The sequence below is a fragment of the Theropithecus gelada genome, chromosome 8 (genome assembly GCF_003255815.1).
Source record: "Theropithecus gelada isolate Dixy chromosome 8, Tgel_1.0, whole genome shotgun sequence".
NCBI lineage: Eukaryota > Metazoa > Chordata > Mammalia > Primates > Cercopithecidae > Theropithecus > Theropithecus gelada.
In genome coordinates, this window is record NC_037676.1 from 103,844,767 (window position 1) to 103,869,628 (window position 24,862).

Below are 24,862 nucleotides of genomic sequence, written 5' to 3' on the forward strand. Positions count from 1 at the left end.
GCACTAAAAGGAGCATGAAAGCAACTAGTAGTCAAACAATCATTTTTGGCATTTAAATTGTGACATTAATCCTTGGTAGGAAAATTGGTTCATTAATTTCCATTTGAAAGTCTTATTCTGTTAATGGGAAAAAGGCCAATATTCCAAAAGAAAAAAGTAAGTATCACATTTTGAAGCTTTGCTCTTTCATTTTTGGTCTGAATATGGTCATTTTTTTGCTGGGAAGCTGAAGTGATTACATAAGTCAGTAATCAGCCGTAGTGAATCAGCTACAAGAAAATGAGACCAATCTCAAGTGCTCAAGACTCAGAATATAAACTATGTAGAGAGTAGAATTCGGCTGGGCGCGGTGGCTCATGCCTGTAATCCCAGCACTTTGGGAGGCCGAGGCGGGCAGATCACGAGGTCAGGAGTTCGAGACCAGTCTGACCAACGTGATGAAACCCTGTCTCTACTAAAAATACAAAAATTAGCTGGGTGTAGTGGCTCGTGCCTGCAATCCCAGCTACTCGGGGGCTGAGGCAGGAGAATTACTTGAATCTGGGAGATGGAGGTTGCAGTGAGCCGAGATCGCGCCACTGCACTCCAGCCTGGGGGACAGAGCGAGACTCTGACTCAAAAAAAAAAAAAAAAAAAAAAGAGAGAGTAGAATTCATGTGCTCTCAAGATAAAGGCTGTGCTTTTGTGTGTGTGTGTGTGTGTGTGTGTGTGTGTGTGACAGAGAGAGAGAGATAAAGAGAAAGAGGTGGGGGAGAGGACAGTTGAGACAGAGTACATAGCATGAAATCCTGGAAATTATATAAATGTTTCACTACTTCTTCTAAGGAAAAGGTAGTGGATAGAAATTTTTTTTGCCCCTAAGTCAAGTCGGCGTTGGGAATGATGGACAACAGGTAGAAGAAAGGAATTCTTAATATCATGCCTTTGTTGATTGAAGTTTAGCTTTCCCTTCCAGTTGCCTCAGGTCTGAATATAAATATCCTTGGTTTCCTAGCTCACATTTAAGGAGAATAGAAGAATGAATCCCCACATTTTTTTTTTTTAATTTGAAGGGGAGAATTAAGAGGGAGAAGAAAGTTCAAGCTGGATCGATGCTTATTAAATTAAATTTATAATTATGCTTCCTAAAATCAAGGCAACTTACATTTGCATAGCACTTTATAGCTCACAACCAACTTTACAAATATGCTGTGAATTGATTTTATGAAAACATGAAGAATGCAGCTCCTCCCATTCTCTCATTAATATTTTAAGCCACAACTTTTACTTCAATTCCTCAATGGCAATGGAGCTTTTATTCATTCATTCAACAGTTGTTAATTAACTACCAAGTATGTGGTAGACGCTGTTCAAGGTGCTTGTGATATATTCATGAACAAAACAACCCTAGCCCAGTGGAGCTTAGGTTCTAGCGGAGGTAGACAGACAAGGAACATTGACTATAATAAAAAACTAAGTTACGTTGCATTTAAGGAGGTGATGGCTGTTATGGAAAAAAGAAAGAGTAGAGAGCTGGGTAAAGGAGACAGAAAGTTTTAAAGGAATTGGACATTCCAGCATGGATGGAGGCAGGTTGCTGCATTAAATAGGGTAGTCAGGTTAAGTCTCATTAAGGTGAGATTTGGACAAAAGCTTAAAGGAGATGAGAGAGCTGCCTTAGGAATTTGGGGGAAGAATGTTCTGGGAAGATGAAACAGCTGAAGTCAAGGCTTTAAGGTGGGACCAGTGCAGCAAGATGAGAATGAGTGAGAAGAAGAGTATCAGGAGAATAGACTGTAGAAGTAAGGGACCCATGATCCTGGGGGACCTGGTAGGTCATTGTAACAACCATCACTTCTATTCTAAAGGAAATGGGGAGTCATTACAGAATTGAGCACGAGAGGGCATGATGTGATTTCTGTTTCAATGGGATTTCTCTAGATGCCGTTTAGTTGAGAATAGACTGGAAAGGAGGCAGAGGGTAATCATAAAAGCAGGGAAACCTATTAGGAAACTGTATTCATTTTCTATTCCTGTATAACATACTATCTCAAAATTTAGCAGCTAAACTAGCATACATTCATGATCTCATGCACTTTCTGAGGAATCTGGGATCAGCTTAGCTGTGAGGTTCTGGCTCAGGGTCTCAAAAGGTGGCAGTCAAGTTGTCATTTGGGTTCATAATTTATTCAAAACTTGACTCAGGCTGGAGAGTCTACTAGGCTCACTCATCTGGTTGTGGGCAGCCCTCAGTTCCACACCAGCTGTCAAGGCTTCAGTTCCTTGCCAAAATATGACAAAATATGGTAGTTTGCTAGCACAAGGGGATGGGGTGGGAGTGGGGGAGAGACTTACAAAGATGGAAGCTGCAGAGTTTTATTGTCTAGCTCTGTAGTGATATACTATCACTTCTGTTATGTGCTATTGGTCATGTAGACCAACCTTGGTCCAATGTAGGAGAAGACTTGCAAGTGTGTGAATTCTAGGAGTCAAGGATCAATAAGGGCCATATGGGAGGCTGGCTACCACAGAGACAATGCAATAATCCAAGTGCAAGATGATGGTGGTTTGGACCGGGGTGCTAGCAGTGGAAGTAGTGAGAAGTGGTCAGATTCTGGATATGTTTTGAAAGTAGACCCACTGGGATTTTCTAATGAAGTGGATGTAAGAAAATGAGGAATAAAATATGACTCCAAGTATTGCAACTAGAAGGGTAGAGTTTTCACCAACAGAGACAGGAAAGGCTGAAGGCAGACAAGGATTTAAAGTGTCTTGCGGTGGCTGCGGTGGTGATTTAAGAGCAGATGTTTGGTTTTCCTACATTATTTATCTTGCTCTTCTCTAATCCTCATCATGGCCCAATTAGAGGGCACTACTCTGTGTCTAGTGCTCTGCTAGGTGCATTGCATGCATTTCTCTCATTTAATTTATCAGCTTTTTCACAAATGAGAAAGCTGAGATCCAGACGGGTTGAATCACTTGTTCTATGTGATAGGGCTAGTAAGTTCTGTGTGACAGGGATTTGACTCTATGACCATCTCCTGTGGTCAGATTCTGGATGTATTTTGTAGCTGTGTTACCCTGGACAACTTAGTTAACCTTTATGTGTGTTAACACTTTCTACAAACAATCTGACACACTTTAGATGTAAGTGCCTAGAGCCAGTCTGGGTGTGTATGTGCGTTAATTTACTCAGGGAGATGTGTGTGTGTGTGTGTGTGTGTGTGTGTGTGTGTGTGTGTGAATGCACTTGGGGATGAGGTAGAGTTTGCTGCTTCTAGAAGAAAGCCAAAGGCTAAGCTAGAGAAGAAGGTTTTCCAGGTCCCAGGGTGAAGCCAGGTTGTTGTGAATCCACGGTAGGACAAAAGCCAGTGACTATACATGGGAACTGCTGGGTTTTTTATTTGATGATTCAAAATGCCACTGTTTTGGTGTCGTTGGTGGATCTGACAGTTCAGTGACAGTTTTCTTTTTTCTTTTTTTTTTTTTGAGATGGAGTCTCGCTCTGTTGCCCAGGCTGAAGTGCAGTGGCTTGATCTTGGCTCACTGTAGCCTCCGCCTCCCAGGTTCAAGTGATTTTCCTGCCTCAGCCTCCCGAGTAGCTGGGATTACAGGCGTGCACCACCACGCCTGGCTAATTTTTTGTATTTTCAGTTGAGATAGGGTTTCGCCATGTTGGCCAGGCTGGTCTCGAACTCCCGACCTCAGGTGATCCACCTGCCTCAGCCTCCCAAAGTGCTGGGATTACAGGCGTGAGCCGCTGCACCTAGCCTTCGGTGACAGTTTTCTTTTCATAGTCAATCATCTTTCCATGATACAAATTAAATGGTAGATTTTGTAATAAATAACACATAGGCTGTAAAAGTTTTTAGCAAAGGGAGGCCCTGAAAGACTAAAATAGGGAAAATCCTGGAAAATTTTTTGGAGGATGGGATGCTGCAGCTGGACTTTGATAAGAGCACAATTTAGATAGAGAAGCAGGAAGGGAATTTCAGGCAGGGGAACAGTCTGAGCAAAGGTATGGAAGTAAGAATGGGCATCTTTAGGAAGCTGCAGAGAAAATGGCTTAATTCCTTATATTAAATAAGTACAAGGAAGTAAATTTTGAAAAGTAGATTGGGACCAGATAATAGAAGACCTTAAATGTCAGATGGAGGATTTTGGACTTGATGTTATAGGCAGTGAAGAGTCATAGTACGCTCTGAAAAATCACGTTCTGTGAAGATTCTCTCACTAGCCTTCAGTATGGATCAAAGAGGGGAAAGTTGAAGGCATGAAGAGATAAGACTGAAGCTGTAATCATAAATAAGGTGATTGACTTCATGTAAGGGATAAAGAGAATAATAGCTAGCATGTATGCTGCTTTTATAGTGTGTCAGTATATTTAATTCTGACAAAAATAGTAGGAAGTAAATATCATTATTCTGTCTACATTGGGATATGTCTCCATTTTATAGGTGAAGAAACCGATACACAGAAAGGTTAATTAAGTAATCCAGGGTAACACAGCTAGTAAGTGGTGCAGCCAAGATTTGCACCCAGGCAGTCTGGCTTCAGAGTCTGGATATTAAAACAGTACATAAGGTTTGGCCTTGAGTGACTGGGGACAGATAATGATGAAGAGTGTCTGGTTGAGAAATGTTGATTCACTTAGTGTTGAAGACATTGAGTTTAAATTGAAAAGGTTCTTTTTTTTAACTTTTATTTTACATTCAGGGGTACATGTGTAGGTCTGTTATATAGTAAACTCATGTCACAAGTGTTTGATGTACAGGTTATTTCATCACCCAGATACTAAGCCTAGTACCCAATATTTATTTTTTATGCTCCTATCCCTCCCCTCCCCTCACCCCCGGCCCTCTGGTAGACACCAGTGTCTGTTTGTCTCTTTGTGTCCATTTGTTCCCATCATTTGGCTCCCACTTATAAGTGAGAAGATGCAGTATTTGGTTTTCTATTCCTGTGTTAGTTTAAGGATAATAACCTCTGGCTCTGTCTATGTCCCTGCAAAGGACCTGATCTCGTTCTTTTTATGGCTGCATAGTACTCCATGATGTATATGTACCATATTTTCTTTATCCATTCTTCTATTGATGGGCATTAGGTTGATTCCATGACAAAAGGATTCTATGTAGAAATACAGAAATGGTTCTCAGATACTGTATGTCTGTTAGTCATTAAGGTAGAGCAATGAAAGCTGTAAGAACAATGATATAGATAAATAAGAAAAAGACCAAGGAATGGTCAGAGTTAGAGAAGGAAGAGGAGAGTTCAGGTAGAACAGAAATTAGAAAAGAATGGTTGGCTAAAAAGAAGAACCACCTTAGCATACTGTCTCACAAGTAAAGCAGGATTTTACAAAAGTAAAAAATGGACAAGAAAATTCAAGGAGTTAAGACCCAAAAACAGTCCATTGGACTTTGAGCTGGTTATTAGTAGAATTAGCTCTATGGAGGGTACTACTACTATCTATTATCTAGGGAAGATCTGTAATGCACCAAGCACTTCAAATGGAAATATCTGAGTGATTCCTTTAGAATAATATAAAATATCAGGATACAGAAGAAGAAATGGAAGCTCAAAGAGATACCTGCTCATCAAGGAGATGAGCAACTCATCTGAATTCACTCATTGATAGAGCTGAGATTTAAACTGAAGTTACTCAACTCCAAAAGCATCCTTCCCCTAGATCAAGATAAAAATTCCGTAAAACACAAACCAATGTCCTTGTAGAAATGGATATGAGAAGTTGATTAAAAGTAATAATTTGTGTGCGTACTTCACTGTCCTAGTTTTTTCCTTTGTTATTTTCTTTTTTTTTTTTTTTTTAAATTTCTTTTCTTTGTTTTTGTTCTCTACAAACCATGTGTCTAGGGCTGATTTTCAACAGATCACTGTGAGGGAGCTGCCCTGCTACATAAGAAGGCCTGACCTGGAAGCAGATCATCCACTAATGGTTTAGCACCAGGTTCACCATGAACATGCATTGCGTGACGGGCACTGTCCTAGTTTTTGTTTTGGATCCCAAGTGTCTTTATAAGTGGATTTGTGTCTGGATCTGTTGACCATTATTGCACATATCTTTAGAAGGGGAAAATGTTATGTGTTAAGCTTCCTCTGCTTCTCCCCAGTAAAGCATTCCTATATTTGACTCCTGTTGTACTCAGGGGAGCATGGAGGGGGCTGTCCTGGCAGAATGCTCTGGAGCCTTGTGGACTGGCTGGTCTTGGTCTCAGTGGCACAGCTGTGTGGTCCCTTTCACTGCTTCAGCTGGTGACTCGTCTTTCAGCCATCTCCCAGCAGTGCAGTCATGGATTAAAGAAAACAAACGAGAAAAAAAAAAAAAAAAAAAGTTGTCTGTGTGACATGGCCTTAGCCTTGCTGTGATTGCTCTGGCAATCACCAAAATTTTCCTCCAAAGCAGGACCTTGGGATTGAGTTTACAGTTACTGTTTACCATTCTGTGTTTGAGGCTACCCAGGACATAGCCCACCTAAAGCTTCACAGAGGATATTTAAGAAATGGACCAGAAAAGAATTAGAATTGCCCTTCCAAAAGAGCAATGATAAAACAGCTTCAGAGTGTTCCTAATGGTGGTGAAAGCTGCTCTGTGAAACTTTCCTTTCTTTGCAAGTCTACATTTTTGCTCAGTGTACCAGAGAGATTGTTCCGTTTTTATTAAATTAAACTTCATTCAACAGTGCTGTGTACCAGAGAGATTATAATTTGCGAAGAAAAAACCACAGTCATTATGTAGTTAAAGGGAAGAGCACAAAAGGCCCCTGTGGCTGTCAAGAATGTGAAAAAAAAATGGCTAATAAAGTTGTGATTTCCCAGAATATTTTTTCTACTGATCACGTAAGGATTCATCAACAATTTCATTATAGGGGAAAGGCTGATGCCGCTCTTAAATTTATGAGCCAAGCTTTGTGCTAGGAAACATGAAATCAGCAAGCTAAGAGACTCAGCAGGAGGGAGTAGGGGTTTCAAGAGGAAGATTTAGGGAAAAATCTCTCCAGTGAATCAGGACACATTTTAGTGAAAATCGAGACTTGGCTCTGATCCTTCGGCTTGGTGCTTCCTGCTAAACTTTTGGAATTTAGCCAGTGTTATAATTAACACCTCACCCCACCCACACTCCTCCACAGCAATGTGTGTGTCTCTGAGGCATGACAGAGTAAAATCCTCATCCTTTTCAATGGTGTGGCCACTCCAAATAACGTGAAGTCCTTCCTGCAGGACTGGGCATTTTTGGAAGTGTGCATGATGCCTGTGCCATCATGGGCAACAACTGAGGTTCCAAATCCTCTATTTTACTCTCCAAGTGGAGGCTGTAGGCCAGGCACCCAGGGTGGCCCCAACTAATCAATTGTGGTGGGCCAGGTGACACTGTCACAGCCCGGGCCCACCACCTCTGCTGCCTTCTTAGTTCTTCCCGAAGGCCTCATTATAGATCCTCAGGAGTCCACCAGCATTTCCTGTCTCCAAATCTAACCCTGCATATTTAGAAGTTTTCGACATGGAAATGCTATTTTATCATTAGATTAAATGTACATTTTTTCTAACGGACTCTCCAAAATAAATACAAATGTGCTCCTTTTGTAAGAAAATCCCATTATTCTGCACACTACCAAAGTATCCTTCACTTTTAAAAGCATTTCCCACATCTCCCCATCTCAGCACTGACCAGCACATTCCTACCTATGCTTCAGCTTTGTTTAGAAATGTTGGCCCCCTATTTTGTCCCCTCTTTAGGTTAGTCCCCTCTGTCATGTGCCCTCACAACACCACCCTTTCTCACACGCATGGCCCTGTAGTAGTGATATTCTCTCTCTCTGGCAGGTGCATGGGGTAAGGAACAGTATGTTACGTGCCACTCCATCCTTAACAACCAGCACAATGTCTGGCAACTACTGGGCTCTCAATAAATATTTAAAGAATATTGTTAAATGAATAACTTTAATTTCCCTTCAATTAATGATTATCTTTAAGACTTTTAAATTATTCTCAACTTTACCAAAAATTGATATATCCACAAATTTTACGGGAACATAAAACTGTGCAGTGATAGTCATACCTGTTATTTGGAAAGTACTATGCAGTTTGCAGCATCCTATTTTATCAATTATTTTATTTGATCTTCACAAGCATATTGTAAGGTAAGTAGGGTGGGCATTGCTATTCCTATTTAAGGCAGGAAAAACTAAACGTTAGACATTACCCAGCTTCCCACCACTGTAAATGGTGAACAAGTACTTACTTCTAAGGCCTATGCTACTCCATGTCACCACAGTGCCTAATAGTATTGTAGTAAGCCCGCCAAGCAGGGTGGTTTTTTTACCTTTTTTTTTTTTTTTTTTATGAGATGGAGTCTTGCTCTGTCACCCAGGCTGGAGTGGAGTGGAGTGGCACAATTTTGGCTCACTGCAATTTCCTGCCTCAGCCTCCCAAGTGGCTGGGATTACAGGCACACATCACCATGCCCGGCTAATTTTTGTATTTTTAGTAGAAATGGGGTTTCACCATGTTGGCCAGGCTGGTCTCGAACTCCTGACCTTGTGATCTGCCTGCCTTGGCCTCCCAAAGTGCTGGGATTACAGGTGTGAGCCACCATGCCTGGCCTTAGGGTGTTTTCTCATGGATTCCAGAGCCTGATTCAGAGACCTAGCGACCGGAATTCCACTCTGCTAAACGTGCATTTCCCATCTGTCACATCCCAAACATATCTTACCAATGTCAGTGTCTTTTTTTCTGATTTTACACCAAAGCATGCACATGACAGCACATAAAGGGCCCTTGACACACTCTTTGTTGTGAGTTCACACCAGTTCTCCATCACAAAGTGAACTGAGGAACCATGTACCATTAGGAGATCCCATAGGAGGGTCAGCAAAAATAGACCTCTTTTTTTTTTTTTTTTTAAGTCTTTCTTTTTCTATTTTCCATTTTAGTTTATTTCTATATTTTTCATTTCAATAGCTTTAGGGGTACAGGTGGTTTTTGGTTACATGGATGCATTGTATAGTGGTGAAGTCTGGGCTTTTAATGCACCTGTCACCTGAATAGTGTACATTGTACCAATGTTTATTAGATAACTCTGTTTGCCTTTGCATACCCATAGCTGCTTAGCTCCCACTTATAAGTGAGAACATGTGGTATTTGTTTTTTTGTTGTTGTTGTTCCTGAGTTACTTCATTTAGGATAGTGGCCTCCAGTTCCATCACTGTTGCTGCAAAGGACCTTATTTCATTCTTTTTTAATGGCTGAGTAGTATTTCATGGTGTGTGTACACCACATTTTCTTTATTCACTCATCGATTGATGGGTACATACTTTTTTTCCATACCTTTGCGATTGTGAATTGTGCTGTAATAAACATATGAGTGGAGGTGTCTTTTTAATATAATGACTTATTTTCCTTTGGGTAAATACCTAGCAATGGGATTGCTGGAAAGAATGGTAGATCTACTTTTGGTTCTTTGAAAAATCTCCATACTCTTTTCCATGGAGATTGTATTAATATACATTCATATCAACAGTATATAGCTGTTCCCTTTCCACCGCATCTGTACCAACATATGTTGGTTCTTGGCAAAAAAGGACCTCTTTTATGACTGCATGACCATCAGAAGGCTTTGGTAGTTGAATTTCCATTGAGTGACGTTGGCGTTGCCTTTGCCAGCCTTGTCACATGTCCCTGCCATGTTATGATGCGCTGACTTAGGTGTTACTGAAATACAATGTCTCATTATTCCATGTTGGTTTCATTTCAATGAACAAGCATGTGAGGGCTAGGAGAGAAGTGATCAAACCTCTGCAGGCTCTGTTGTTTGATAGCTGAGCACCCAGCATGGGGAGATGCTGAGGACTGTCATGGTCTTTGGGTACTTGAGTCATCACACTCACCTGAAGACATTGCCTTGTTTGTCAATTGCTGCTTTATGCAAGGCTAGCTTGGTTAGGATTGATTGACTCCCACCCATTTCTGTTTCTACTGTAAATTCTCCATATAGACTCCCTCACTTTCCATGATGGTCTTTGTAGCTTGTGGCTTTTATATCACCTAAATATTGTAGAATTCTGTAGCAGCACAGGATCTACAATAGAGTCCGTCTCATTCCTGCTGTTCCATATCATTTTACACAGCATTACCTGTAATACATTGTGTTTGCAAAGTAGCTTACATTGCCTTTTTAAATTGAGACATGGGTTCATCTATAATTTGCTAGTAATTTCAAGTATAGATTAAACTAGATAAAAGTTTTCAATAATCATTAGCATATTGATTACATTTAATGTCTTGCATTTATTTATAATGAGAACTCAGAGAATTAAATGAAACCTGCTCTCTCTTAGGGTTCCATTCTTGCATTCATTAATAAAGAACAATTAGGCCAGGCATGGTGGCACATGCCTGTAATCCTTGCGCTCTGGGAGGCCCAGGCAGATGGATCACCTGAAGTCAGGAGTTTGAGACCAGCCTGGCCAACGTGGCGAAACCCTGTCTCTACTGAAAATACAAAAATTAGCCAAGCGTGGTGGCAGGCGCCTGTAATCCCACTTACTTGGGAGGCTGAGGCAGAGAATCCTTGAACCTGGGAAGCGGAGGTTTCAGTGAACCAAGATTGCGCCATTGCACTCCAGCCTGGATGACAAGAGTGAAACTCTGTCTCAGAAAAAGAAAAAAGAATAAATAAATAAAATTACTTGGCCCCTAGAATGACTGGATACAGAGCCCTGAGTTTGAAGAGGACCAACTGTCTGTGCTGCTATAACAGAATACCTGACCCTGGGTAGAAATTTGTTGGCTCACAATTCTGAAGGTTGGGAAGTCCAGGATCGAGGGGCAGCATCTGACCAGGGTCTTCTTGCTGCATCATCTTATGGGGAAAGATGGAAGGGTAAAGAGAGAGCAAGATGGAAAGAGAGCAAGAGGGGGCAAATCTATTTCAGTCACAATGAACCCACTCCTTTGATAATGGCATTAATCCATTCATGACCTAAACACCTCTTAAAGAGGAGTGGGCTCAACACCACATAGAAGCCCTACCTTCCAATACCACCACAATGCTGATGAAATTTTAACTTAGGTTTTGGAGGGGATGAACATTCAAACCATAATACCAACTTATACTACTGGGACTACTTTTTAAAGACTTATTACTTCGCATAGACAGTAAAAAAATAAATCAGTTGTCACTTTAACTTTAATCTTCTTTCCTTCCTTCTCCCTCATTCTGGGGAAATAAAAATTAAGGTTTGTAGTCATGTAATGTGTATATTATCAGGGGTAAGAAATTTGCTGTCTCGCCGGGCGCGGTGGCTCAAGCCTGTAATCCCAGCACTTTGGGAGGCCGAGACGGGCGGATCACAAGGTCAGGAGATTGAGACCATCCTGGCTAACACGGTGAAACCCCGTCTCTACTAAAAAATAGAAAAAACTAGCCGGGCGAGGTGGCGGGCGCCTGTAGTCCCAGCTACTGGGGAGGCTGAGGCAGGAGAATGGCGTGAACCCGGGAGGCGGAGCTTGCAGTGAGCCGAGATCAGGCCACTGCACTCCAGCCTGGGCGACAGAGCGAAACTCTGTCTCAAAAAAAAAAAAAAAAAAAAAAAGAAATTTGCTGTCTCTGATAATGAACCTCACATTTCTCTTGTTTTTACAGTAATAAAAGACTAGTGGCCTTAGTGCCCATGCCCAGTGACCCTCCATTCAATACCCGAAGAGCCTACACCAGTGAGGATGAAGCCTGGAAGTCATACTTGGAGAATCCCCTGACGGCGGCCACCAAGGCCATGATGAGCATTAATGGTGATGAGGACAGTGCTGCTGCCCTCGGCCTGCTCTATGACTACTACAAGGTAGGTCCCCAGCCTCCACTTTTCTCTTCTTCCTGCTCCAGGACATCCGTTTGCTGGTGGGAAGAAGGAATAGATTCTTCGTCCCAGACCAGGGAACTAATAGCATTTCCAAACTCAGTATAGAATTCAGCCTCTTCCTGTTCTCATTGCCCCCTGCTTCCCCATCTACAAAGCTCAACTTTATCACCCACCCAGATGAAGTGCTCATTTTGGGATAATATTTTTTGTGTTCTTTGTTCACATGCATAAATATTATTTGCATATTATTCTTATATTACAAATACTTCCTTGTTACCATGTTTACTTTAGGATTATTGTTTTTGCTGAATGAAGTATATTACATTGTGTGGCTTTATTAGTCCATTTTCACACTGCTGATAAAGACATACCAGAGACTGAGAAGAAAAAGAGGTTTAATTGGACTTACAGTTCCACGTGGCTGGGGAGGCCTCAGAATCATGGCAGGAGGCAAAAGGCACTTCTTACATGGCAGTAAAAACAGAAAATGAAGAAGATGCAAAAGTGGAAACCCCTGATAAAACCATCAGATCCTGTGAGACTTATTCGTGATCACAAGCACAGTATGGGGAAAACTGCTCCCATGATTCAAATTATCTGCCACAAGGCCCCTCCCACAACACATGGGAATTATGGGAGTACAATTCAAGATGAGATTTGGGTGAGGACACAGAGCCAAACCATATCAGTGGCTATACCATAATTTAGTTGCTCAGTAGTTGAACATTTAAGTTGCCTCTAGATTTTTCTATTTATAAGAAACATTCAGGGTTTCTAGATTTTTCAATTTTAAAAGGAACATTCTGATGAATACTTTTGTGGAAGACGTTTGCAGTAATTTCAATACCTAATTTTGTTACAATCCTAACTTTCTCCATTTGTTTTGATGAGTAGTAAATTTTTATTTTGAAAAACTCTTAAGGCAAAATAAATGTAAAGCACTTATTTCAAAAATTTACTTGCCATATACTACCTATAAAATAGGAGTATTTCAGGAAATCAGACAAAAAACAATGGTTTTTCTCCAGCGTAAAGAACTATGCCTGGTATGACCTGCTCCTTTTGAATTATTGAAGTGTAAAAAATTGACAAGTATTTACTGAATGAGATTTATTACCTGCCTTGATTGTAAACACCTTTGGCTGATGCTGGGAATTGGCACAAATGTGAGGATGGCTGTGTTTATTTTGCTGGTTGGGCACAATGAACTCTTATTTTAGAATAAGAACTGAATCCCACCTCCCCTTCTCCCTCCATCATGGAAAAACCAGAGGTTTTGGCAAAATCATGCAGGAGAGATAATTTCCCTTTCAGTAAACTTCGGTCTCTGCTTCCTGTTTCCTTTCTGCTTCCAACTTCCTGTTAACTTCCAGCAGCCTCCACTTTGCAAGCTATTGTCTCCTGTCTCTTCCCTAAAACAGTTCTCACGCTTTCAAAACATCTCCCACCACCACCTCTGGCAGTGCCACCACACCTACTCTTCTGCCAGGGTTTTCTAAAATTACACATTCCTTTTCCAACTTCTTTCCCGTTAAAACACTCAGGAGGGATTCCTCCTTGGGGAGATTATTGAAAACGAAGTGAGGCTTTATCTAAGATGGAGAACAAGGTATGAGTGGCAGGTGCAAGTGACTGAAAGGTAGGTCCATCCAGAGTATTTTAAATAAAGATATTGCTAACTCAAATAAATGCATCCTTTACAGTTAGGAAGTGCTGGAGAAATATATGAAGGGCTTTCTCTTGGTCTAGGCTTTCTCCAGTCTAGGCTGACTTTCCCACTTATCAAGAGAGCCAGCACTGGCAGATTGTGACCACCCTCTTATGAAGGCATAAAACTCCCAGCAGGACTCGTGACATAGCAAGAAGGACCTTAACTTTGGGGGACTTGAGTTCAAGATGAAAGGATGCTTTAAGGCCTAAACTACATTGCATGTAAGTAAGGCTATTTTCTCTACAGTGAAGGGGAATTCCTGGAAAAAAAAAAAGGGTGAAAACCAAAATGATTTCATGGTAGGCTTTTTTTTCTTCTTCTTTTCTGGCTGTGGTGGTTTTATAGTTTTCATTCTTTCTGATTGAGGATCTCATTTGAGAAATGCAAGGATAAATTATAAATGTTTCAAACTGAAAAATTTCAAAACGTATTGAGGATAGTTGGGAAGCACAGAACTCATCAAATTAGGCTGCTTCGTGTACTGGGCCACTTCTTGAGAGCTTAACTGTTTTTGGTCTCATCCTTAGAAAGAAATTGAAAAGTGATTTTCTTCTATGATTAAAAAAATAGTCAAAACCTGACGGTTGTATTGATCTTCAAAATCTATAAATATATCTTTAAAGTGACCCTGATTTGATTATTCAGATCTTTACAACTTCTCTTTGTAACTTTTTTTTTTTTTTTTTGAGATGGAGTCTCGCTCTGTCACCAGGCTGGAGTGTAGTGGCAAGATCATGGCTCACTGCAACCTCCACCTCCCGAGTTCAAGCGATTCTCCTGCCTCAGCCTTCCAAGTAGCTGGGATTACAGGCACGCTCCACCATGACCAGCTAATTCTTGTATTTTTAGTAGAGACGGTGTTTCACCATGTTGGCCAGGATGGTCTGGATCTCTTGACCTCGTGATCCGCCCTCCTCGACCTCCCGAAGTGCTGGGATTACAGGCAGGAGTCACTGTGCTGGGCCTGTTTGTAATTTTATAATGTTAAATTAATATGTAACTTAATAGTTTTCATAAGGCTTTGAAGAAATATACTAATTATATTTAGGAGAAATATATTGTTCTTATTCTGTTTTTTTGTTTGTTTGTTTTTTGTTTTTTTTTTGAGATGGAGTCTCCCTCTGTGGCCCAGGTTGGAGTGCAGTGGCGCGATCTCGGCTCACTGCAAGCTCCGCCTCCCGGGTTTACGCCATTCTCCTGCCTCAGCCTCCCGAGTAGCTGGGACTACAGGCGCCCGCCACCACGCCCGGCTAGTTTTTTGTATTTTTAGTAGAGACGGGGTTTCACCGTGTTAGCCAGGATGGTCTCGATCTCCTGACCTCCTGATACACCCGCCTCAGCCTCCCAAAGTGCTGGGATTACAGGCTTGAGCCACCGCACCCGGCCTGTTCTTATTTTTAAAAAAATAGATTTTATTCTGTTATTATGAAATGGATATAATTTCATATATCTGTATTTGATGGCAATTCTTTTTTTGTGTTAGTGAGAAAGAGAAGCATACCCTGAAGCAAACATAATTAGTAATTTTTTTTGTTTGTTTTGATAGAGTCTTGCTCTGTTGCCCAGGCTAGAGTGCAGTGGCATGATCTCAGCTCACTGTAACCTCCATCTGCCAAGTTCAAACAATTTTCCTGCCTCAGCCTCCCAAATGGCTGGGACTAAGATGTGCATCACCGCAACTGGCTAATTTTTTGTTTGTATTTTTAGTAGAGATGGGATTTTGCACATGTTGGCCAGGCTGCTCTTGAACTCCTGGCTTCGAGTGATCCGCCCGCCTTGACCTCCCAAAGTGCTGGGATTAGGCATGAGTCACCACGTCCAGTCTATAATTAGTAATTTATGAAGGCAATGTATTTTATTTCCCACAGATGCAAAGGATAATTAAGTATTAGTAAATATGGGTGATTAAGTACTAGTAAATGTGGTACCTAGATTACCTGTCCTCTTATATATTTGCTAGCATTTAAAGGAAAGTTGAAATACTGCTTTCTGTAAATATTCCGAGATACCAGGTAGGGAGTTTACATAAAACTCAAGTTGCAGCCAAGTCTGTAACTCCTTCTGTTGAATTAATATTTCCAAGACCGTGTGGACTACTGGAGTTACATAGCTGCTTTTATTTCACACGAGCTTTGCTATATTTTTGCTTGAAACATTTTAGTGTTTCTGGAAAGAATTGGTCTTGTTTTCAAACACTCTGTTCAAATGATCATTTTGAAGCCCTTTTCAGTTCCCTGGGTGTTCACAGCTTATATATGTTGGTGTTAAAGTTATAACAAAGTTAAATGTCCCTTGAGGATGGACCTTTTTCTGTAGTCAAGTGAAATGTTAATGAAACAAAGCAGTTCTGGTTTTTTGGTCTAAACTCGTGTAAACTCTGGGAAGTTAAATTATTGTAAAAATTGCTGCCATGTTATCATTTACATTTTACAGACTTTCTATGCCTCTTCAGAGTATGAATTGATTCTATTTTTGTCAAAGAAACTGTTTTTCCTCACTCTTGAAGTTGGAGTACATCATCCCCAAGGGGACAGTCGTGGACTCTATCCACAGGGAGGAGTTCATGAGCTACACGCAGGCACTCCAGAAATGGTGGTCCCTGTCCTGTGAATGTGGCGAAGGCATACCTTTCGTAATACTTCATAAATTTCAAGGTCTTTTCACCTGCATTTGATAACTGTCACCACAGCATCATTGCAGTGAAGTCCATCAGGTTTTACATTTTATAGTTCTGCAACTCAGTGGGATTTACCCAAGATCACAGGACAATCCTGTATGTTTCCTAATATCCATTGTTTTACAATGTCTACCATTTACAAAATGCCCTTTTTTGAATCCACTTAAAAATTTTAAAAGTATGCATTTGGAGCTTAATAAGTTGCTTACTCATCAAGTGGTGTTTATTTTTTAAAATCCAAATGTATAGAATCTGTCATAATTTAGAGACTAAAATTCTAGCTCAGTTCTCTATCCAGTTTAAACTATTTACCAATAATAGCTCCAGAGTTGTGCAACCTTTCCATGAATTTCAGGCATGACAGAAAAACGTGACAGATTCAATTAGCCAGATATTTTTAAAGTGTTTTGACTTACTTTATGTAACTTTATTTTCCTCTTGAGAGAGCTGATTTATCATCATCTGGTTCTAGCTGTAGTGAAAAATAGGCTTCCCTGGTCAGTTGGTTTCTATCTGTTCTACTGACCAGTACTGCTGGAAACCAGTTTGTTGGTTGATTTGTTTGCCCATCTATCCATCCATCCATCCATCCATCCATCCATCCATCCATCCATCCACCCACTCACCTACACACCCACCCAAAAAATATTCACTAAGTAGCTATGACCTCCTCGCAATGGGGATAAATATTGGATATCTAAAGGCAGGTGAGACTCAGTTCACTACCTCAGAGAGATCACTGACAATCACAGTCCAGGACAAACACAGTGCTATAAACCTACAACCATGGTTTATGCAGGTCAGTGCTCTAAAAGGGTTATGTTCTAAGAGCAGTAGGTTGACTGACAACCTCCCAGATAATTCACCGGCTTTCCAGAGGAAACAATGCCTACTCTGCCAGAGTAGAGGACGATCTGTCACATGCACAGACCAGGACAGAAAAGAGAGAGACAGAGAGACAGAGAGTTGGTGAGGGGAGTTCATAACTAAGTGCAAGATGCCTAAGATGATTTCTGGATTAATCAAGGCAGAGAGTACAGAATAAAGGCTCTGAGAAGAATAATAAAGAGTTGAGTTTGATGTGCCTGCAAGATGTCCAGGAAGGGACATCTAGGACTCAAGGGAAGAGACCAAGTTCAGAGTTCTCAGTTTATCTAAAGATGGTTTGCAAAGCCAAAGTTTCAAAAAAGAGCGTGGTTCAAAGAAGAGCAAACCCGCACGTTAATAACCACCTTTATAGTATTGTGTCTAGCACCTTAGACCGAGCACAGGTGTCTGCGCAGAGCTCACATCAGGGACTCTTGGCAACAATAACGTTCACTTCCATGAATCTTTGGGGGTTGCTAACACGTTTCAGTGTTTGGAATCCCTATTCTTCTATTTCTTTGGTCCTGCCTTTTCCAGGCCATTTTCATTGATCAATTGATTCTTTCAATAAGTATTTAGTGAGGGCCTACTACATTCCAGGCACTGAGGACATAACCATGACAAGGTGGACATAGATATTGCCATATCATGGACACATAAAATTAGATAGGACTCAAAGTATGGGCACAAGTTAGCCTGGAGAAGGCATGGGTTGTGGTGTGGGTGTAGGAGGGGTGGGACATGTTCTAGGCAGAGAGGATTTTGTGTGATGGCTCTTTTGTGAGAAGGAGCATTGCATGGTCATAAATATAGTTGGCCCAAGTGTGAGAAGCAAAAACAGGGGCTGCCTGCACTGAGATGGGAGACGTTTTTGAGACTACCTACCTGAGAGTAATGGGAAGCACTCAAGTGTTTTAAGTATAATAGCAACACGTCAAGATCAGACTGCATTTTAAGCAGACCACTCTGAGTCTTCCTAATGGATCCAGAAATAATTCACAGGAATGAAATGAAGGAGAGGAGAGACCAGTTAGGAGCTGCTTGCGCAGCCCAAGCAAGGGACTCTGGCGACTGAGCCTGGAGGCTGGTGTCCAGGGGTGGGGGATGGGTTTCAGAGGCACAGGGGACTTTGTGCCACCTGGTTGGAAGGGGAGAGGGCAAGGGAAGCTTGACAGTCAAGAAAAATGTGATGGTGCCATAGCACATGACAAAATAAGTAAACCATCTGTCCCTGCTTCAGAGGCCCTTCCTCATCTGGCCTTTGCTCATCTCTGAGGCCACATCTCCCCCAACTCATTCCTCATGCCGGCCGTGCCTTCCTTGTTCTGTCCTGTCCTCTAACCTTTTTATAAGCAGCTCCAGTGGCTAGAAAGCCTTCTCCATCCACCTTACAAATTCCTACCTATGGCTCAGCCCCTCTGGGGAGCTCCACCCTCTAGGCTTCCAGAGAATCCTGTCAGTAGCACAGTTTTATCTCATATCACGGGGTATTAAATTTTTAAAACACTACAGGAATAACTACATTTTAGGAGAGAAACTAAGTGCTCTCTAGTGGGGTGGGTGAGTCATAAACTCAGGGTACAGCAGCAGGCAGAGCTGGGGAGGCAGGTCTTCTTTTTTTAACATATGTATAGTTTTCCAGTTTATTACGTTTTTAATCTCAATGCCAGTAGAATTTCTTTCTCCTTCCCCCCTTTTATTATTTATTTTTATTTTAAAAATTATTATACTTTAAGCTCTGGGATACATATGCAGGCCTTTTTTTAAAAAAATTTATCATTTCAACTTTTGTTTTACATTTGGGGGTATGTGTGCAGGCTTGTCACATGGATATATTGTGTGATACTGAGGTTTGGGATACGACTGTGCCCAGCACCCAGGCAATGAGCATAGGACCCAAAAGGTAGTTTTTCAGCCCTTGCCCTGCATCCCCGCCTTAGTAGTCCCGTGTCTGTTGTTCCCATCTTTATGTCAATGTGGACCCAATGTTTAGCTTCTATTTATAAGTCAGAACATGTGGTATTTGGTTTTCTGTTCCTGCATTTATTCGCTTAGGATTATGGCCTCCAGCTCCACCCATCTTGCTGCAAAGGACATGATTTCATTCTATTTTTATGCCTGTGGGGTCTCCTTAAACACTTACTTCTTCCTTAATGCCTTTAAAAAATTGTCATAAAAGATATATAACCTAAAATTTACCATTTTAACCATTAGTAAGTGTCCAGTTCTGTGGCATTAAGTACATTTACATAGTTGTGCAAACATCGCCACCATCTATCTCCAGAGCCTTTTCCTTTTCCCAGACAGAAAACTCTGTACTCCTTAAACAGTAATTCCTTTCTTATCCTCCTACCTGCTGGTCCTCTCTGTTTTACCTTCTGTCTATGAATTTGACTCTTCTGGGGTACCTCATCTAAGTGGAATCATACAATATTTGTCCTTTTGTATCTGGCTTAGTTTTTTAGCGTAGTGTCTTCAGGGTCCCTCCATATTACAACATGCACCTTAATTTCATTCTCTGTTAAGGCAGCATAGTATTCCGTTGTATGGCTGTGCCCCATTTTGTTTTTCCATTCATCTGCTGTTGAACATTTGGGTGGTTTCCTCCTGTAGGCTACTGTGAATAGTGCTGCAATGAACACAGGTGTATTGAGTATTGAAATTGTGTGTTTATCTGTCATCTTCAATAGATGATGAGAACTATCATTTATCTTTTTTCTATCCAGTGTTTAGCAATGCCTGATATAGTATAGACTCTGAAAGTTAACATGAATGATTTATAATTGATTTATTTTGTTTTTTATTAACAAATATAAAGTACCACACACTCCAAGTGCTTTGAAAATTACATTAACTCATTTAATTTTACTAAAAACCTGTGAGATGAGGGACTATTGTTATGCCCATTTTACAGATGAGGAAAGTGGGACAGTTTACTGAGTGGTAGAGCTGAGATTTGAACCCAGGCAAGCAGGCTCTAGGTCTGGACTCCTGGCCACTCTGCTCTGTCCCCACCCTAAGCCAGGTGTCTGGGCTTGTGTCGTATTCAGGTAAGTGGAAATCACAGGAATTGCTAGAGGACTCCAGTAGAGGGATGATTTTCGTGAATGTTCTTTCATCTCAAGAAAGCAAAAGTTGCTTTTTGGGTGCAAAGGAGTTTGGCTAGAAGGAAGATCTGGAGATATAGAAAAAGAAATAAAGAAAAATACACAAAGAAATTCAATAAACCAACCCAATTCAAGCCTACTTATTCATGTGTTTGAAAACTGTGGCAGAGTAAAGGATCTAGGATGCAGCAGGCGATTAGATGATGGCCAGAGACACGGCTGGTGGGATGGCCCTTCTTTCAATGAGCACTTTTTCAATATCTTTCAGGTAATGTGTTGGCATTAGGAGTGTTTTATTTTATTTTATTATTTATTTATTTATTTTTTTGAGACGGAGTCTTGCTCTGTCACCCAGGCTGGAGTGCAGTGGTGCGATCTCAGCTCACTGCAAGCTCCGCCTCCCAGGTTCACACCATTCTCCTGCCTCAGCCTCTCGAGTAGCTGGGACTACAGGTGCCTGCCACCACACCTGGCTAATTTTTTATATTTTTAGTAGAGACGGGGTTTCACCATGTTAGCCAGGATGGTCTTGATCTCCTGACCTTGTGATCCGCCCCCCTTGGCCTCCCAAAGGGCATCAGGAGTTTTAAGACAATAATGAAAGTGTATTTAGAAACAAAATTGTGGAAGCAAGTCCACAAGCTGTGTAGGAAGGTGGACAAAGGGGGGCCCAGGTATATTGGATGCTTCCCCCCGCTGCTAGCTCAGTACGGCCCCCTGTGCCTAAGTACCCCCACCATGTCAGCACTTATCAGAGAGGAGGGTAGATCCCTGTTCTTTATGCTGACACTTGTTGTGTAACTCCATTATGTTTTCTGTCTGATCAAAGGCACCCAAGTCTAGATTCACCTCTGCTCACATTGCTTCTCTCCCCTCTTCCACTCCCAAGGTAGGGAGTGCATGAGAGGTGCTCGGGTCCAGGGAGAGTCACCTAGGCCAGCAGTGAGCAGCTGAATCATGTCTGCTGTGGCCATATATTTATCACCAACCCTTTGTCTCTGGCTCCATAATCATTGTCACTCAGGCTACTCGCCTTTAACATCTCCTGGTGATAGCAACTTTTCCACCATTTCCCGGAGAACATCCCGTTTTGGTTTCTTTGCTTATGCTGGTGTCCAGCTCTGAACATGGTCATGGTTGCATCTATGTACATCTGACTGATGGTTGGTGATGTTTCCAGGTTCCTCGAGACAAGAGGCTGCTGTCTGTAAGCAAAGCAAGTGACAGCCAAGAAGACCAGGAGAAAAGGTAAAGGAATTTGCCTGGCCCCCAAAATAACTCTATGTTTTCTGAAAACAATGTTATTAAACTGTATGTTTTGTTCTTGAGAGGAGATGGGGTCAAGAAGCTTAGCATCCTCTATCTGTCTTTTGAATCTGGACCAATGCCAGATCTCTCAATAAGGAGAGCAAATTGCATTTTTGGTTGTGCATTCAAAGGGTCTCTGCACCCTCTTCAGATACCCGCTTCCAAGGAGGCTTAAAATCCTGAGTCAGAGATGAGATGCTGGCAAGATAGCACATTGCTGGGATTAACTTTTCTGATCAATCCTATGGCATTATAACTGCAATTAGGCCCCTCAGGAAGTGAGACACTTGAAAGATTGCTTTTGATGATGGGGGAGGGGAAAGAAAGGAGGTTGGACGGTTTCTCAGCCAGGGGAGGCACAGGTGGAGGCCACTGCAAGGGCTACCGCTGTCAGGGTGAAGGGGCAGGACAGCTGCCGGAGATCACTATGAAACACCCCTTGTCTGCCCTCCTCAATCAAGAACCAGCTGAAAAGCAAGGCACAGTCAGATAAATCGAGGTTCAAAAGGGGCAGAAAAATCAAAAGCAGCTTTATTTCTGATGAAGCCCATTGGAGAATGTGACTCAGAATATGCAGCTTGTAACATTTCAGTCCTGACTTAGGAAAGTGTACCCATTCAGTCCCAGGCATGACTTTGTACCATTTATGGCACAGCAGGGGTGACTGGAGGGAGAGTCCCCTCTCTTTGACCAGGATGATCCAGAAAAAGAAACAGGACCAGAAGGGACTGAATCACCCTGCTCAGCTACTTCTTTCAAACTCACCCACTTTTTTTTTTTTTTTTTTTTTTTTTTTGAGACAGAGTCTCGCTCTATCACCAGGCTGGAGTGTAGTGGCACCATCTTGGCTCTCTGTAATCTCTGCTTCCCAGTTCAAGACATTGCCCTGCCTCAGCCTCCTGAGTAGCTGGGACTACAGGCGCACACCACCATGCCTGGCTAATATTTTGTATTTTGGTAGAGACGGGATTTCACCATGTTGGCCAGGATGGGCTCGATCTCCTGACCTCGTGATCCACCCGCCTCAGCCTTCCAAAGTGTTGGGATTACAGGCGTGAGTCACCGCACCCGGCCCAAACTCACCCACTTCTTTCAAACTCACCAATCAATACATCCCTTCCCCTGCAGTGGGATGGAGAGAAGCTGTGGTGTTTTTCTATTGGAGGTTCTTCCATATGGATATAAAATCCCCTACTAGCACATATGTCCGAATCTGACCTGGCCTTGATAGGAACTGCTTGTGACATTACAGTCTTCTGTGATTAGCAGCAGGGGCCTCTCCACCAACCAGCAGCCCTGTGCTGTGCAGCATCTCCGGGGTACAACCCCAGCAGAACATGAAGACTGCCTGCATCAGAGTCACTGTTCCACTAGGGATCTCCTGAAGCTCCACACTGCCCTGGGGTCCTGGGACCTCGCTGGCAGAGGTGATGACAAGGACGAAGAGGCTGACACTCTTCAGGCCCTAAAACTTTCCCTTGATCCAGTCAGTTTTATTGAGTTAAGCTTGTGCTATCTGCTTAGTCCTGTGCCGGAATTATAGCAGGATCAGGGAAAAACAAGTTTAAGCCATGTATTCTGTCTACCTTTTACATCACAGACAAGTGAGTATCTCTTAGGACAACATTACAAAGCAACAGCTGCTCATTGTATTTTAATGGTTACTTTTGTGATTTTCACAGAGCATTAAAAAAAAAACTGCAGTGAAGTATAGACTAACCTACCTTATATAGATTAATTATGACTTAGACTTCTCATCGAATATAATTTGGAAGGATGTAATTGTGATCTACAGCATATTCATGAATTAAGGTGCTGTATGTTAACATAGTATCATTACAACTGTTTGTATACAGAAGTTGCTACCTGGAAAAATAACAGAATCTCAAAGACATGATCTGAATTTTCTAAAAAGTATGTTTAACACACCATTATTATCATTGCATTTTTCTCATATTATAATATTTGTTTCAATTTTAAATTCTATTGCAGATAATTACTATCTCACAATAATTCCTAGTTTTAGTTACCCATTTTTTAGATGTCTTTGTGAAGTTCTCTGGTATTAGCTTCAAAATCTAGAACTGTTGAACAGAGGCATAGTTACACATTTTAGGGCGGTGCCGAAGCTGTTATTTTCTGGTGGTATGATAATATTCAACTAGATTTATGCAATTCCATAGCTTGCTTATTTGTTTGTTTATTAGGACACCAAAGCCAAAAAATACTTTGACTTGTATTCTTTCTTTAGAATTCATAAGTTTTGCGTGAATTAAATAATTAAGAAACTTGGCCCCAAATGGACTCTAACTATAGAGAAGTTGGTTAACTTTGAATATTTTGGCAAAGCCAATGAGACTGTGTGTGTGCAAAACCTAGAGTGGAAACTGAATAACAACTTTGTAGCCAATAAATGTAGACCAACTTATGTACTCCTCACCTGTAGGGGCTTATCCCCAAGTGTTAATGGTTATTTCTTCACTAAAGGCTCTGGGCTGACATGAGTTCGGGAAATCCTGGGTTTTGGTTAAACAGGTGAAGGAACGCTGGTACCTTTACTGGGTTCATGATGTTTGCAACCCACTCAGGGTGGTCTCATTATGGCAATTTTGTTTGTTTTTTATTATTGATTTCACCATGGACTCTTTTTTGTGTGTGTATGTGAGGAATCTCTATTAACATTCCATGCAATGTGTAAACAATGAGGTTTAGGTTTAGGACATGGTAATGTAAATGGGTGGTCTGGGTTTTGGCACCCTCCAACTACTTGGATTCAGATGAAACATAAATTCTAAATTTTCACTATTTCTTATGTACAGGTTCACGCTATTGATTTGATCACGAAACCAGGTCATTACTTAAGGCCAGAAAGTGTGTAGACTTGTGATTTTACTCCTTAGGAAATTATTTTCTAGACTTATTTCTTCCTACAAATAAAGTTTTAGGTATCTTAAATATTTTTCTATTTGCTGTGTTCATGTGGAGAAATTCTTTTTGCAAGTTTCACTTCGAAGTTTCATCTGAAAAATCAAAGCTGAAAATATCAAGTCCTGCTTCACAGTTAGGCAAGCTCAAAGGCTAATGGGCTTCCTTCTTTATACACAGGAGCCAGGATAGCCCAGTTCTTGGAAGAAATTTTTTTTTTTTTTTTTTTTTTTTGAGACGGAGTTTCGCTCTTGTTGTCCAGGATGGAGTACAATGGCATGATCTCAGCTCACCGCAACCTTCGCCTCCTGGGTTCAAGCGATTCTCCTGCCTCAGCCTCCTGAGTAGCTGGTATTACATGCATGCGCCACCATGCTTGGCTAATTTTGTATTTTTAGTAGAGATGGGGTTT

General features: G+C 41.4%; 1 protein-coding gene across 2 annotated transcripts in view; it reads left to right on the forward strand.

The window, feature by feature from the left end:
* GRHL2 (grainyhead like transcription factor 2) overlaps positions 1 to 24,862 on the forward strand; it is a 184,209-nt gene that overhangs the window by 41,753 nt on the left and 117,594 nt on the right. For both annotated transcript variants that reach the window (XM_025393836.1, XM_025393834.1), the window contains exons 2-3: positions 11,642 to 11,837; positions 21,398 to 21,465. In XM_025393836.1, the coding sequence (XP_025249621.1) occupies positions 11,670 to 11,837; positions 21,398 to 21,465 (236 nt within the window). In that variant the 5' untranslated portion in view covers positions 11,642 to 11,669. The remainder of the gene's footprint in view (positions 1 to 11,641; positions 11,838 to 21,397; positions 21,466 to 24,862) is intronic.